A 14316-nucleotide genomic window follows, 5' to 3' on the forward strand; every position below is an offset into this window, starting at 1 on the left:
TGTTCTATTTCTTTCTAGCCCTTTAGTTTCCAATTATGCCTGACTTCACAGCTCCTCATGCCAAACAAATAGTAAATGTATTGTGGCATTTATCACAAAAGTCTCACTGGTAATGAAAGAGGTATGGATGGTTGAAGGAATCAAGATAAAACTACGTACAAGTCTCTGTCTGATTCCTTCCTGCTGGGAACGCTATCTTAAAAGCCTCTTGAAAAACGTTTCTTACAGAGTGGCTTCCTTTCCAAGTCTTTTTAGTATAGCTCACCTTCTAGAGGCATGAAAACGGGGAGCAGGGAGCTGGGAGCTGTCCCACTCACAGGTCCTGAAATTTTCTTACAGAAACTTTGAACTCATAGAGGCTCTGGGCTTCCTTATTTAAAAAAAAAAAGCCACACTAGTTAACAAGAATTCTTTAGTTCTTCTTGTCCTAACAGGTCAGCACTTTTCTTCCGCTCTTAGCCTAAGCAGCCCCTGAACTAAACTGTGTAGTAGATTATGATAATGGTGTCTGGCAATGCTGAGGATCAACTATAAAAAATTATGTTTTCAATATACTGAACATAAAATAGGAAAAGGAAAATTTGTGCTGTTTAATATCAACTATGCATGTATTTTTAAAGATTGTTTCTCTACGTTTTTTTTACTTATCTCATATATTACATCCCAACCACAGTTTCCCCTTCTTTCTCTCCTCCCAGACCCTCCCCCCTGTTTCTCTACTTCTATTTGTGTAGAATATAACATATAGAGCAAAAAATAATTAATTAATTGTTTAATTTTTCATGCAGTTGTTTGGCTTGCTTAGTATATTAACCTCATAGCATTGATGACTACTTTATTTTATTGTCCATGAGATGTTGAGTTGCTGAACAAGTTATTTTCTGTACATACACGGGCATCTCAAATACACTGTATTAATATGACCATAAATAAGGAGAACTGGGGGAAAGCAACAACTAAATGATCACCAGTCCATCTTTTATTTAAACCACAAATGTGCTTCAACTCTATCTCAGTTCCAACTCAATTCAAATCCACTTCTGTGTTAAGTTCAGGACACACTTCTCCAAATTCAGCATCTAAGAACTTGTTTTTGCTCATCTCCTAGTCCTTTCATTTTCAAATCTCTGACTGTGTTGGGTCTGACAACATTCTGTGCCTTCTCCCTGCCTACCTGCTCCCTCCCCAGATGACTGTATCATGGCGTTTCTCACAGAGGAATCCCACTGACCATTGCAAAAGCGCTGAGTGGCTGCAGAGAAGGAGGGCATAAGAGTGAAAGCGTGTGGAAGTCTCTACCACTTGCCTCTCCCCCACAGTCTAACATGCGGATAGCCAGCCATCTAAAACACAACTGTATTTCATTTCAGAAGCTGTCCAGTATTATGAATATATTTTTTTCAGTATGTAGATCTTGGAAGTCATCTGTAGTGAGATATTCACCACACACACACCTGTAGAGTCTATTTGGACGTGGTCACAGGTGCGGACCTGACAGAGGGTAGGACTAGGTCCTGACCCCAGCTTGCTCTCTTCCTTCTGGGTCGGGTCACTGAGGGCAGTCTGGGTGGATCCTTGGAGCGGGAACTTGCAGTGGTCATCTGTTTCCTGTGTAAGTGCTTCTCCCCAAATAAAATTGTATTAACCTATATTGAGCCTAGTCCAGTGAATCTTGATCCATGCATCCTTAGTCATCCAAACAATCAATAAAACTTCATTACCGCCTTGTCATCAAGTCAGCTCTATGCTTGCAAGCAGCCAAATATAGGTAGAAATGAGAGAATTCATAAAGCTCCCCTTCCTTGTTCAGAAAACAAAATTATAAATGTAGCTAGGAAATCAGTTTTCTTGGTACTGGATCCTGACAGTAACTTATTCTCTCAGTTGTTTTGTAGTTGGCTTCCATCATTATAACAAAAATACCTAACATAACCAATTTACAAAGATAAAAAGTTTATATTGACTCAGTTTTGAAGGTCTTAGTCTGTAATAGACTGGCCTTATACTTTTGGACCTCATGGTAAGTCAGTACATCATGGAAGAGTGAAATTACTCACAAGAAGGAGGGATTGGGGTCTCACAATGCCCTCAAAGGCACATCCAGAATGAAGTAAAGACTTCCAATGAGGTCTGCTACTTAAAGAGTCCACTAGCGTAATAGTAACACTGTGGGAACACTGCCATTTGTTTGTTTGTTTCTTTCTTTGTCTTTTCCCAAGACAGAGTTTCTCTGTATTGTTTTGGAGCCTGTCCTGGAACTCGCTCTATAGACCAGGCTGGCCTCGAACTCACAGAGATCCACCTGTCTCTGCCTCCTGAATGCTGGGATTAAAGGCATGTGCCACCAACGCCCAACCTCATGCCTGCTTTCTTTCTGTAACTCTGTTTGGGTTTCCTGCCTAGCTATAATCTGCCTGACCATTGGCCAAAACAGCTTTATTCATCAACCAATAAAAGCAACACATATTCACAGCCTACAGAAGGACATTCCACATCAAATTTGTGTTTTGTGGGGGATATAGAGAAGCCTATCACATGGCAGTTTCATGTATGACAATAAGAACTGGTTTTCAATTAATTATTTTTGAGACAGGGTTTCTTTGTGGTTGTTCTGGAATTCACTCTGGGCTCATCCTGTCTCTGCCTCCAAAGTCCTGGGAGCAAAGGTGCTCCAACACACCCAACTCAGAAGCAAATGTTTAAACTCATTTAGCAAAACATTTAAAAACTATTACATCCTAATCAGTGAGGTAACTTGACTAAGTAGGTATTCTAATTGAAGCTCTTCATGGAACTTTGGTCTTACTAAATACAGGAAGGTCCAGAACCTACCATCCTGCAGGCTACAGTCTTTGTTAAACTAGATGGACACTTCTGAGCAGAATATCAACTGAGACCTGGTAACTGTGAACACCTTGAGAAAGAGAGGAGAGGAGAGGAGAGCAGAGGAAAGGAGAGGAGAGGAGAGCAGAGGAGAGGAGAGCAGAGGAAAGGAGAGGAGAGGAGAGGAGAGCAGAGGAGAGGAGAGGAGAGCAGAGGAGAGCAGAGGAGAGGAGAGGAGAGGCACAGAGCATGGAGGTAACATACAGATGTTAATTCACCATGTTTTTCTTCCCTAGTACTTCGGAAGTGTTGTGGACATCGTCAAGAACCATCAGCACAACCCCCTGGTTCTCATTGACAGTCAGAATAACACAAAGGATTCTACAAGACTGAAATATGCTGTGAAAGTTTCATAAAGAAAGAGACATCAATGCCACTGTTCTTGACATTTCCCCCATTTATTCTTTTGGGAAAACTTCCTGTTCTGGATACGAATCATCAGCAGTAACAGAGAAGATGAATGAAGCCACTGACGTGGTGAACTTCATAAGATGCTCACATGAACTTTTCTAGTGCCTGACCTGATGAAGTAATAGCTGGGAAGTTCAGTTATTATGCTACTAATATTCTCCAAATAAATGTATTTAAAAGGATCAGGTGTAACGCATTTTCAGTCATGCAAGAACACAACGCTGTATTTTTAACTGAGAAAATTTTACTCTCGGATGCAACAATGCTGCTGGGAGTACAGGCCTGTCAGCAACCACTGCCCCTGAGTGTAGCCAGGCTGTCTACTGCTGGTGCTTGACAGCTATGTCTTAGTTAAACTTTTTTTTCCTTTTTGAGACAGAGTCTCACTATGTAGCTCTGTCTATCCTGGAACTCTCTTTCTCTGTAGATCAGACTCACAGAGATCTACCTGACTCTGACTTTCAAGTGCTGGGATCAGAGGTGTGCACCATCATACCCAGTTTTAGTTAAACAGCAAGGCATGGTTTTATGTGTCAGTTTCGTGACTGCTAAATTATGGGTTGAATTGTGTCCAAGGCCTTACAGATAAAGTCAAGTTAAGATGGGGTCAGTAAGGAACCCACCAGGTGACCTGTCGACTTGTTCTTTAGGAGGGAAAGAGCTGTGAGTGCAGAGGCAGTCATGCATAGCAAGAAGGCTGTGAAGAGACGTCAGAGGACACCATGTGAAGACAGGGACTGGAACTGAGCACTCACCAAACCAGCAAAAGCCCAGCAAGGGCAAGGGCAGATCCCCTCCAGCTTCAGAGGAAACAGCGGGCCCTTTACACCTTGGCTTCAGACTTCAATTAGGGGTCAATGAGTCAGATTGCAGTGATTTGTGGTAATAACAGCCCTGTGAAATGAATACAATTCACAGATACTTTTTACAATGAAATCTTAAGTGTATGTACACTGAAGTTTTGAAAATTTGGATAGAGCGTGTTTTCCCTTTTACAAAAACAGTGTAATTGCTTGGAATGTGCTAGAAAGACTAACTTACAATAAGGAAGACTAAGGCAATCTTTTACAAAGAACACCTGGGAGGTACAGGCATCCTCTGTGTTTTGCTCAGTGCTACATGGAAATTTTTTTTTTGTTTTGTTTTTATGAGACAGGGTTTCTCTGTATTGTTTTGGAGGCTGTCGGTCCAGCCTGGCCTCGAACTCACAGAGATCCGCCTGCCTCTGCCTCCCAAGTGCTGGGATTAAAGGCGTGGGCCACCACCTCCCAGCTCATCTTTTATTTTCAATACTTAATAAGCAAGCCATTTTTCACAGAGAAATCCCCAGGCAAACTCGATGATGGGATGGGAGTGACACAGCAGCTGGAGGCAATATCCCACTTCCTGTTTCCTGTTTTAAGAATTTCGAAAAGCAGATCGCCGCTGTGGCAACAGGAAGGCTGCAAGCTTGTGCCAATGGACAGCAGAGATGGAAAGGGCCTGTGGCCATCAGAAGCCTGCCTGCCCTATACTGAAATGAGCCAGTATTAGCACTGCACCCTGGGAGCTAAACTACTTTATGGCAATGGGGACAAGTTTGACTAAGAATAGAATGCCTTGATGTGAAGCGAACCTAGTCAAATGTGATGCATTGATTTGGAGCTGGACCGAACTCAAGATGACCTGAAGACAGTGTATAGCTCAACCTCTAAGCAGAGGTGAAGATGCATACAAAAAGATGTAAAGGTCTGCTCTGTGAAGTTCAGGGGCAATGAATGCCTCTGGCAGCGACCCCATCTGAGCACAAGGTGAGACAGTATTGGCTTCGGAGCTAGACAGCTCTGGGGTCCTGCTTTCTGGCGTGCTGTTAGACATTCTTCTTCTTATCCTTGTTAATATCAGCTTTTACATTTGTGAAACAACTTCTTTTGGTAACGACACAGAGTGGACAAAGCGACATTTTAATACACCTACAACTTAGTTATGCCTATTAAATATTAACTATCAGCCCCCAAGTTAAAATCTCCTTTGAAGAGATTAAAAAGTGATTTGTGAAAAAGTCTTCAGATATATCTGCCTAAAACTTCTTGTGGACATTTGTTTTGATCATGTATCAGGAAGACCCCTAGGGTTTTCCTTTGTATCTATGAGTTTTAATTTTTTTGTCAGTAACTATGAAGTTCTTTGAATCTCATGAAAGCCATTACCAGTCTTTGCCCAAGAAGAATAGTACATTTAGATATATATACAACAACCTACCAATTTTCCCCAGGTTCCTGCACGCTAGGGCTTCTTCATGGACAAAACACCCAAAGATCCAAGGCTTAGGCCCATGACTCACAGCCCTTCTTAAACTTTAATATATCAAAATGAGCAGACTATTTACAAAAGACCTCAACAAGCCTAACATACTTTCTTCAGTGAGTCAGAAGCAGGCACGGATGGGGTTAGTACAGGGCCTCTGGAGTGACTCTTTAAATGCAACACCAGCTTCTGTGTCCACAGACTGTGTGAACTTGGCTTGCCCATCCATTAAATGGAGATGATAATGCAGTTTATCTGACAGGATTGTTCAAAGAATGTTTTAAAGTTGTAAAAATTCAGGAGTGTGAGTTTTCATTGCTATAACCAGACTACAGTCACTGAGCCTGCTGTGTGCCAGTCAGTACATATGTCAGGCACATGAAGTATGGAAATAAATCATCTTACATCTTTGGAGGTACCCAAATAACCACTCAGATACTTCAATCTAGAGTTCCCATTTATAAAAGCGTCAAGCAGAATTTTTAATTTAGGAATTACTAAATTACTGTCACCTTATCCTGGCCCACACCTCTGGTGAAGCCTCCTCTTCCACCAGAGGCCAGGCCAGCATCCTGAACTCCAGGTAGGACTGCCCCCCTACCCCACCCACGCTTGCCCAGCATAACTCCAACTGCCCTTCCTCTCATTATCACCATATCCTTGCCCCCACCTCTGGTGGAAGCCTTCTGCCCCATCAGAGATCAGGCCAGCTCCCTGAAAACTAAGTAAACCATTCTCCCTCATCCCTGCCCAGTCTGCACCCAACTAGCTTAACTCCCAATGCCCCACCTCTTCTTGTCATCTTATCTGTGCCCACACACACATCTGGCAGAAACCTCTTACTCCATCAGAGACCAGGCCAGCATCCTAAACCCTAGATGCCAGACTAGTATCCTGAATCCCAGAGACCAGGCCAACTCCCTGAAAACCAGTCAAAGCATCCTATGCCATCATAAACCATGCCAGGATCCTGAACCCCAGAAGACTCCTGGCCATATCAGAGACCATGCACATAGCCAGAACTCCAGCCCCAAACATGGGCAGCAAACACCTGTTGGACAAGAGGCCATGCAAGCCATCTGAAGTTCAGCCCCCAATGCACATGGAAATCCTCTACTCAACCACAGGACATAGCAGCTGGAAGACCAGAGAGGAAACAGAAACCAAGGAAGAAAACATCTGTTCAACAAAGACAAATCTAGAAATTAGCACCAAGACCTATAATCACTCCAAATTCAGATGCCTAAACTTAAATATAAGAACACAAACAACACTCAGATGGTGGTAGTGATACACGCCTTTAATCCCAGCACTTGGAAGGTAGAGGCAGAGGCAGGCGGATCTCTGTGAGTTCAAGACCATCCTGGTCTACAGAGTGAGTTCCAGGAGAGAAACCCTGTTTTAAAAAAGCAATCAACCAACCAAATAAAACAAAAACATAAACAACAACCGGAGTGATATGTCACTACCAATACCCAGCCATCTCACTATAGCAAGTCCTGAATATTCCAACACAGCTGAAGCATAAACACATGACCTTAAAACCAACTTTATGATGATGATAGAGATCTTTAAGAGAAAATGGATAAATCCCTTCAGTAAACTGAGGAAAAGGCAATCAAAAAATTGGAGGAAATCAATAAATCTCTTACAGAATGTCAAGAAAACTAAGAAAATACCAAAACAAACAGTTGACAGAAATGAATAAAACTGTTCAAGGCCTGAAAATGGAAATACAAGTGATAAAGAAAACACAAACTGAAGGAATTGTGTAAATGGAAAATCTAGATAAACAAACAGGAATTACAGATGTATGAATTAGCAACAGAATACAAGAGATGGAAGAGAGAATCTCAGATGTTGAAGACACAATACAAGAATAGATACAGCAGTCAAAAAAATGTTAAATCTAAAAAATTCCTGACACAAAACATCCAAGAAATCTCAGACACTATGAAAAGACCAAACCTAAAAATAAAAGGAATAGAGGAAGGAGAGGAATCCCATCTCAAAGACCCAAAAATATTTTTAATAAAATCATAGAAGTTTCCTACCTTAAAGACAGACATGACTATAAAGGTACAAGAAGCTTACAGGACACCAGATAGATTGGACCAGAAAAGAAAGACCCCTCACCACATAATAATCAAAACACTAAACACACAAAACAAAGAAAGAGTATTAAAAACTGCAAGAGAAAAAGGCCAACTAACATACAAAGAAAGACCTATTAAATTAGACCCAATGGATGCTTTAAAAGCCAGAAGGGTGTGGACAGATGTGCTGTAGACTCTAAGAGACCACAGATGCCAACCCAGGCTACTATAGCAAGCAAAACTTTCAATCACCATAGATAGAGAAAACAAGCTATCCCATGATAAAGTCAAATTTAAGCAATATCTATCCGCAAATTCAGCTCTACAGAAGGACTAGAAGGAAACTCAATAAGGTTAACTACACCCACAAAAACACAGGCAATAAATAATGTCACACCAGCACAACCCAATAAAAGGAACACACACACACACACACACACACACACACACTACCACCATTAACAACTAAAACAAAATAACAGGAATTAACAATCATTGGTTGTTGACATCTCTCAATATCAATGGACTCAATTCCCCAATAAAAAGGCACAGACTAACAGAATGAGTGTGAAAACAAGATCCATTCTTCTGATGCACACAAGAAACATGCCTCAACTTCAAAGATAGAGTAATGGATTGGAAAAAGATTTTCTAAGCAAATGGCTCCAAGAAGCCAGCTGGTGTATCTATTCTAATATATAACAAAATAGACTTCAAACCAAAATTAATCTACCAGACTTTTTAAATAGAGCTAATACCAATACTCCTCAAAATAGAAACAGAAGGAACATTGCTAAATTCTTTTTATGGGGTCACAGTTAGTCTGATACCCAAAACCACACAAAGACTCAACAAAGAAAGAGAATTACAAACCACTTTCCCTCATAAACTTTGATGCAAAACACTCAATAAAATACCAGCAAACTAAATACAATTAACGCATCAAGTAGGCTTCATCCCAGAGATGCAGGGATGGTTCAACATATGAAAATCCATCAGTGTAATCCACCATATAAACAAATTAAAAGAAAAAAGCCCCTCATACTTTAAAAGCTTTTGACAAAATCCAAAACCCCTTCATGATAAAAGTCTTAGAGAGATCAGGGATACAAGGGACATACATAATCTTGGTCACAAAAAGCAATATACAGCAAGCCAACAACCAACATCAAATTAAGTAGAGAGAAACTCAAAGCAAGTCCACTGAAATCAGGAACAAGGCAAGGTTGTCCACTCTTTGTTTCTATTCAATATAGTACTGGAAGCTCTACCTAGAGCAATAAAACAAAAGGATAAAAATTGGAATGGAAGAAGTCAAAGTATCATTATTTGCAGATGACAGGATGGCATACATAAGCAGGCCCAAAAGTTCTTCCAGAGAACTCACACAGCTGATAAACACCTTTAATGAAGTGGCTGGATAGAAGATAAACAGCAACAACAACAAAAAATCAATAGCTCTCCTATATGCAAACAATAAACACGTTGAGAAAGAAATCAGGGAGACAACATCCTCACAATAGCCACAAATAATACATAAAAATCTTGGTGTAGTTCTAACTACAAGCGAAAGACCTGTATGATAAGAACTTCAAGTCTTTGAAGAAAGAAATTGGAGGGATATTAGACGATGGAAAGATCATCCATTCTCATGAATCAATAGGATTAACATAGCAAAAATGTCCATCTTGTCAAAAGCAAGCTACAGGTTCAACACAATACCCATTAAAGTCCCAACACAGTTCTTTATAGACAAGAAGAAGAAGAAGAAGAAGAAGAAGAAGAAGAAGAAGAAGAAGAAGAAGAAGAAGGAGGAGGAGGAGGAGGAGGAGGAGGAGGAGGAGGAGGAGAAGAAGAAGAAGAAGAAGAAGAAGAAGAAGAAGAAGAAGAAGAAGAAGAAGAAGAAGAAGAAGAAGAAGAAGAAGAAGAAGGCATCATCAACAAATGGTGTTAATCTAACTGGATGGCAGCATGTAGAAGAATGTGACTAGATCTATATCTATGACCCTGCACAAACCTCAAGTCCAAGTAGATCAAAGACCTCAACATAAATGCAGATACACTAAACCTGATAAACTCCAGAATCCAGTTATTCCCTCTCTCCATACCTCTTCAAAGACCTCAACATAAATCCAGCCACACTGAACCTCTTAGAAGAGAAAGTGGGAGGTACACTTGAATGAATTGGTACAGGAGACCGTTTCCTCAACATAACACCAGTAGTAGCACAGACACTGAGATTGACAACTAATAAATGGAACCTCCTGAAACTACCCCCACATCTGACAGAACTCAAGAAACAAGTCTCCAAAACACCAAAAGATCCAATTAAAAAGTGAGGTACAGAAGTAAATGGAGAATTCTCAATAGAGGAGTCTAAAAATGCTGATAGACACTTAAGAAAGTGTTCAACATCCTTATCCATTAGGGAAATGCAAGTCAAAAAAAACTCTGAGATACCACCTTACTCCTGTTAGAATGGCTAAAATAAAAATACCAAGGACAGTTAATGCTGGAGAGGATGTGGAGAAAGGGGGACACTCCTCCACTGCTGGTGGGAGTGCCAACTGGTTCAGCCACTTTGGAAATCAGTATGGAGATTCCTCAGGAAAATGGGAATCAGTCTACCACAAGATCCAGCAATTCTACTCTTAGGCATACACCCAAAAGATACACATTCATACAATGAGCACATCTGTTACAATATGTTCATAGAAGCATTATTTGTAATAATCATAACCTGGAAGCAACCTAGATGCCCCTCAACTGAAGAGTGGATAGAGAAAATGTGGTACATTTACACAATGGAGTACTGCTCAGTGGAAAAAAAAAAACAAGGGAATCTTGAAATTTGCAGGCAAATGGATGGCACTAGAAGAAACCATCCTGAGTGAAGTAACCCAGTCACAAAAAGATAAACATGGTATGTACTCACTCATATATGGATTTTAGGCATGTAGGGGAGTACGAGTCTACAATCCCACTGCCAGAGAGTCTGGAAAACAGGGAGGACTCTAAGAGAGATATGCGTGGTACCTCAGAGAAGGGGAATGGGACAGGATCTCCTGAGAAGATTGGGAGCATGGGAGGAGGGGAAGAGAGAGGGAGCTGGGAGAAAAAGAGGGGGAGAAGCAGAAGGAAGAGGAGGACATGGAAGAGCAGGAAGATTGAATCGGGGGAAGAATAGAGGAGAGCAGGATGAGAGATATCATAATAGAGGGAGCCTTTATAAGTTTGAGGAGAGATCTGGCACTAGTGAGATTTCCAGAGATCTACAAGGATGACACCAATTGGCAAACTAAGCAATAGTGGAGCAGCTACCTTAAATGCCCTTCCCTGATAATGAGATTAATGGCTACCTTATATGACATCCTAGAGCCTTCATCCAGTGACAGACAGAAGCAGAGGCAGACACCCACAGCTAAACACTGAACTGAACTCCTGGAACCCAGTTGCAGAGAGGGAGGAGTGATGAGCAAAGGGGTCAAGACAGGGCTGGTGAAACCCACAGAAACTGCTGACCTGGACAAGGGGGAGCTCATGGACCCTGGACTGATGGCTGAGAGGCCAGCATGGGACTGATCCAGACTCCCTAAATTTGGGTGTCACTGAGGAAGCCTTGGCAATTTATGGGGCTTTGGATAGTAGATCAGTATTTATCCCTGGCATACAAATGGACTTTGGGAGCCCACTCCACATCATGGAGGAATGCTCTCTCAGCCTGAACACATGGGAGAGGGCCTACGCCCTGCCCTGGATGAAATAACCAACTTTGGAGATATCCCGTGGAAGGCCTCACCCTCCCTGGGGAGTGGAGTGGGGATTAGGTTGGGGGTTAGAGGGTTTGTAGGGGACAGGGGTGGGGAATGGGGGAGGAGGATGAGGAGAGGGAGCTGGGATTGACATGTGAAGCAAGCTTGTTTCTAATCTAAATTTTAAAAAATATTAAAAAACAAAAACCAAAAACAAGCCAAGCTAAGACTAGGCATTCATAAGCAAGAATTAAGTGTCCTCTGTGTGATTTCTTTGGGAGCTGAGTGTCAGGCCCCAAAGATCAAAGAGTAAAAACCAAAACCAAAACCAAAACCAAAAACAACCGACAGCACCAAGTGGAAGCTTTGAGGTAAAAGATACAATTCAAAGGCTCTTACCAATAACTTCTCTGAGGAAACAGAGGCCTAAGCAGTGGTAGTGATAGGTGGGTGCACAGAAACATCATGTTCGCATGCCTGAGGACGAACATCATGGACGTTAACTGACTGCACATGGAAGACAGAGGAGAGAGCTGCCCCTCATGGACTCCAGTGTATCAAACATGGATGATTTCAAGAAGGAAGTTCTCTGACCAAGGGAGAAGTGTCTCCTGTACAAGTGACCCACACAACATTTTTAGTCACACAGTACTCAGAGAGGTGTCTCAAGGGTAGTTATTAAAGCAGAATGAGCCCGAAGACTTCCATGCAAGTGCAAACTGACTAGTACGAAGGAAGAGGCCCTACTAGTCTGAAAAGAAATTTAGAAAGCGTTTGTTTGTTTGTTTGTTTGTTTGTTTTCTAGGATCCAGGCACACAGAGAGCTGCATCAAATGTTAGCATGAATACTGGTAGCTTAACAGTCTTCATGGTGACAGACAGAAGTGGTGTTTTCTGACAATAAAAGAATGCAGTTGTGGACAAAGAGGCTAGAGGCAGCCTGCTATTGGATGAAGCCATATCTGAAATACTTAAGGCTCCATATTAGTGGGACACTATAAAAGAGGGAAATAGAGGGAAGTTTCTTAGGTAAAGACACTCCAGGCCTTGAAAGTCAGCACAATACTTTTGAGATTCAACTATATTGTTGTGTGTATCGCTAGTGTGTGGTGACTGATCAATAGAATTTGTTCTGTAAATCAATGTGTTGTTCCATTCAGTTGGTAATTCACTCTATGGCAGTTAAACCAATACACCGTCACACACGTTTGTGTAGAAGTCTTAATGTAGATATGTTTTCATTTCTTTTTGGTAAGTGCACAGGAAGGTAAACCTAGGTCACTTGAAAAGTATGTTTTTATCAGAAACTGCCAGGATGCTTCCAAAATGCATGTACCACAGTGTGGCCACTTGCTTCACACCCTAATCAGTACTCTACTGGCTTTTTAAATGTTAACACTCTACTATGAATTATGGATTTAGTGGTATCTCATTGTGGCCTTAATTAGCACTTTCTTATTGACTAACGAAATTGAGCAACTTTCCTTGTGAATGTCTTTTTTTGTTTGTTTTGTGTTTTGTTTTTTTCAAAATCTGTCACTATCTACACAAAAGAATGAAAAATGATAGACACAAATACATATAAAAGACAATGTAAAATACATTTTTCTTTGTTAAGTTTTTCCCTCTTCCTGACTTGAGACAACTCCAAAAAGCAATCACACACACACACACACACACACACACACACACACACACACACACACACACACACACGCTCCATTTAGAAGCATTTTGTGACAAGAACAGCATGGGGAAGTAACTAAACTGTAGAGAATACATATTGTTACTGAAACTGAAATTAATCTGAATGTGGTAACATAGGTCAGCACTACAACCCTCCTGCATGAAGGATTTTATTCTTTGTAAGAGTATATTTTTGTTTCTTTGGGTGCCATATCTAAGAGGCATTTGCCTGAATGAAAATCAGATATTTACCTCTATTTTCTGTGTTTTACATTTCTTGCTTACATTTAAATCTAGGGTTGTGTAGTGACAGATTTTGCCCTTTATTCTTTTGACTATGCTTCAGATTGCAAAGTCTCTAATTTTTAAGTTTGTTGACTCATCTACCAGCTCGAACCTGTTAAATTGTTAGTATTTGGCTTTGGCTTTAAGTTTGAAATTGTCATGGGGTTTCTAAAAAGATTATTTATTATGGATGAAGAATTACTAAACTTTCCTCAGTTCTTTGAATCAGTTTTCCTTTAGATTTTGAACATACTTATCTTTTACCTGGTCCACTTCTCAAAGGTTTCTAGTATGCTTTACCTGATCACACTTTTAATTCTGTATTTCATAATTTTGTATTGAAACTGGACATTTTATATAATGTTTTGCACCTGGACCTTTATTCCTGTCATCTTACACACGTACACACCCTTCAATATATTATTTTGTAGTGACCTGGCTGGGCCAAATCAGAAGCCTGGTTCTGCCTCAGATGTTACTATCAAGCACCTGCCCCATTTTTTAAGTCTCACTTGCCACGGAGTTGCTTTGGGTCTGTTTAGTGGTCAGCCCTCTGCATCTGTAAAGTGTACTCCCCTTACTACAAGATCCGTATCTTACAGACAGCTTTCACTGCTGAGGGAGTTTACTTATTTGCTTGTGTTTGATCAGGACTGTGTAACCCAGAATCCTTCTGGTCACTCCTCTGCACTTATAGCTTACAGCAAGTGCCCACTCTATTAGAAGAGGTACTAGTTTTCACTGGGTTCTTTCACTTACCCTGTCCTCAAACTCCCAGGTGGCACCTTTGGTATGATCCACAACTGCTGGACTTCCCTAAGTTCTTGCTAGTTGCTATTTTAAGCAACACTATGGGGTAGGAAATGCTCATGTTTTGAATAAAACCATGACCTGTGACGGGTTTAAGGAATCACTTT

At 41.0% G+C, this 14316-nt stretch overlaps 1 protein-coding gene across 2 annotated transcripts in view; it reads left to right on the forward strand.

Annotated features, from left to right (window-relative positions):
* Positions 1-3476, forward strand: part of Blnk (B cell linker) — a 65625-nt gene extending 62149 nt beyond the window's left edge. For both annotated transcript variants that reach the window (XM_005063609.4, XM_040744626.1), the window contains exon 17: positions 3120-3476. In XM_005063609.4, the coding sequence (XP_005063666.1) occupies positions 3120-3239 (120 nt within the window). In that variant the 3' untranslated portion in view covers positions 3240-3476. The remainder of the gene's footprint in view (positions 1-3119) is intronic.
* The last annotated feature ends 10840 nt before the right edge of the window (positions 3477-14316 follow it).

Source organism: Mesocricetus auratus, unplaced genomic scaffold (genome assembly GCF_017639785.1).
Source record: "Mesocricetus auratus isolate SY011 unplaced genomic scaffold, BCM_Maur_2.0 Super-Scaffold_4256, whole genome shotgun sequence".
NCBI lineage: Eukaryota > Metazoa > Chordata > Mammalia > Rodentia > Cricetidae > Mesocricetus > Mesocricetus auratus.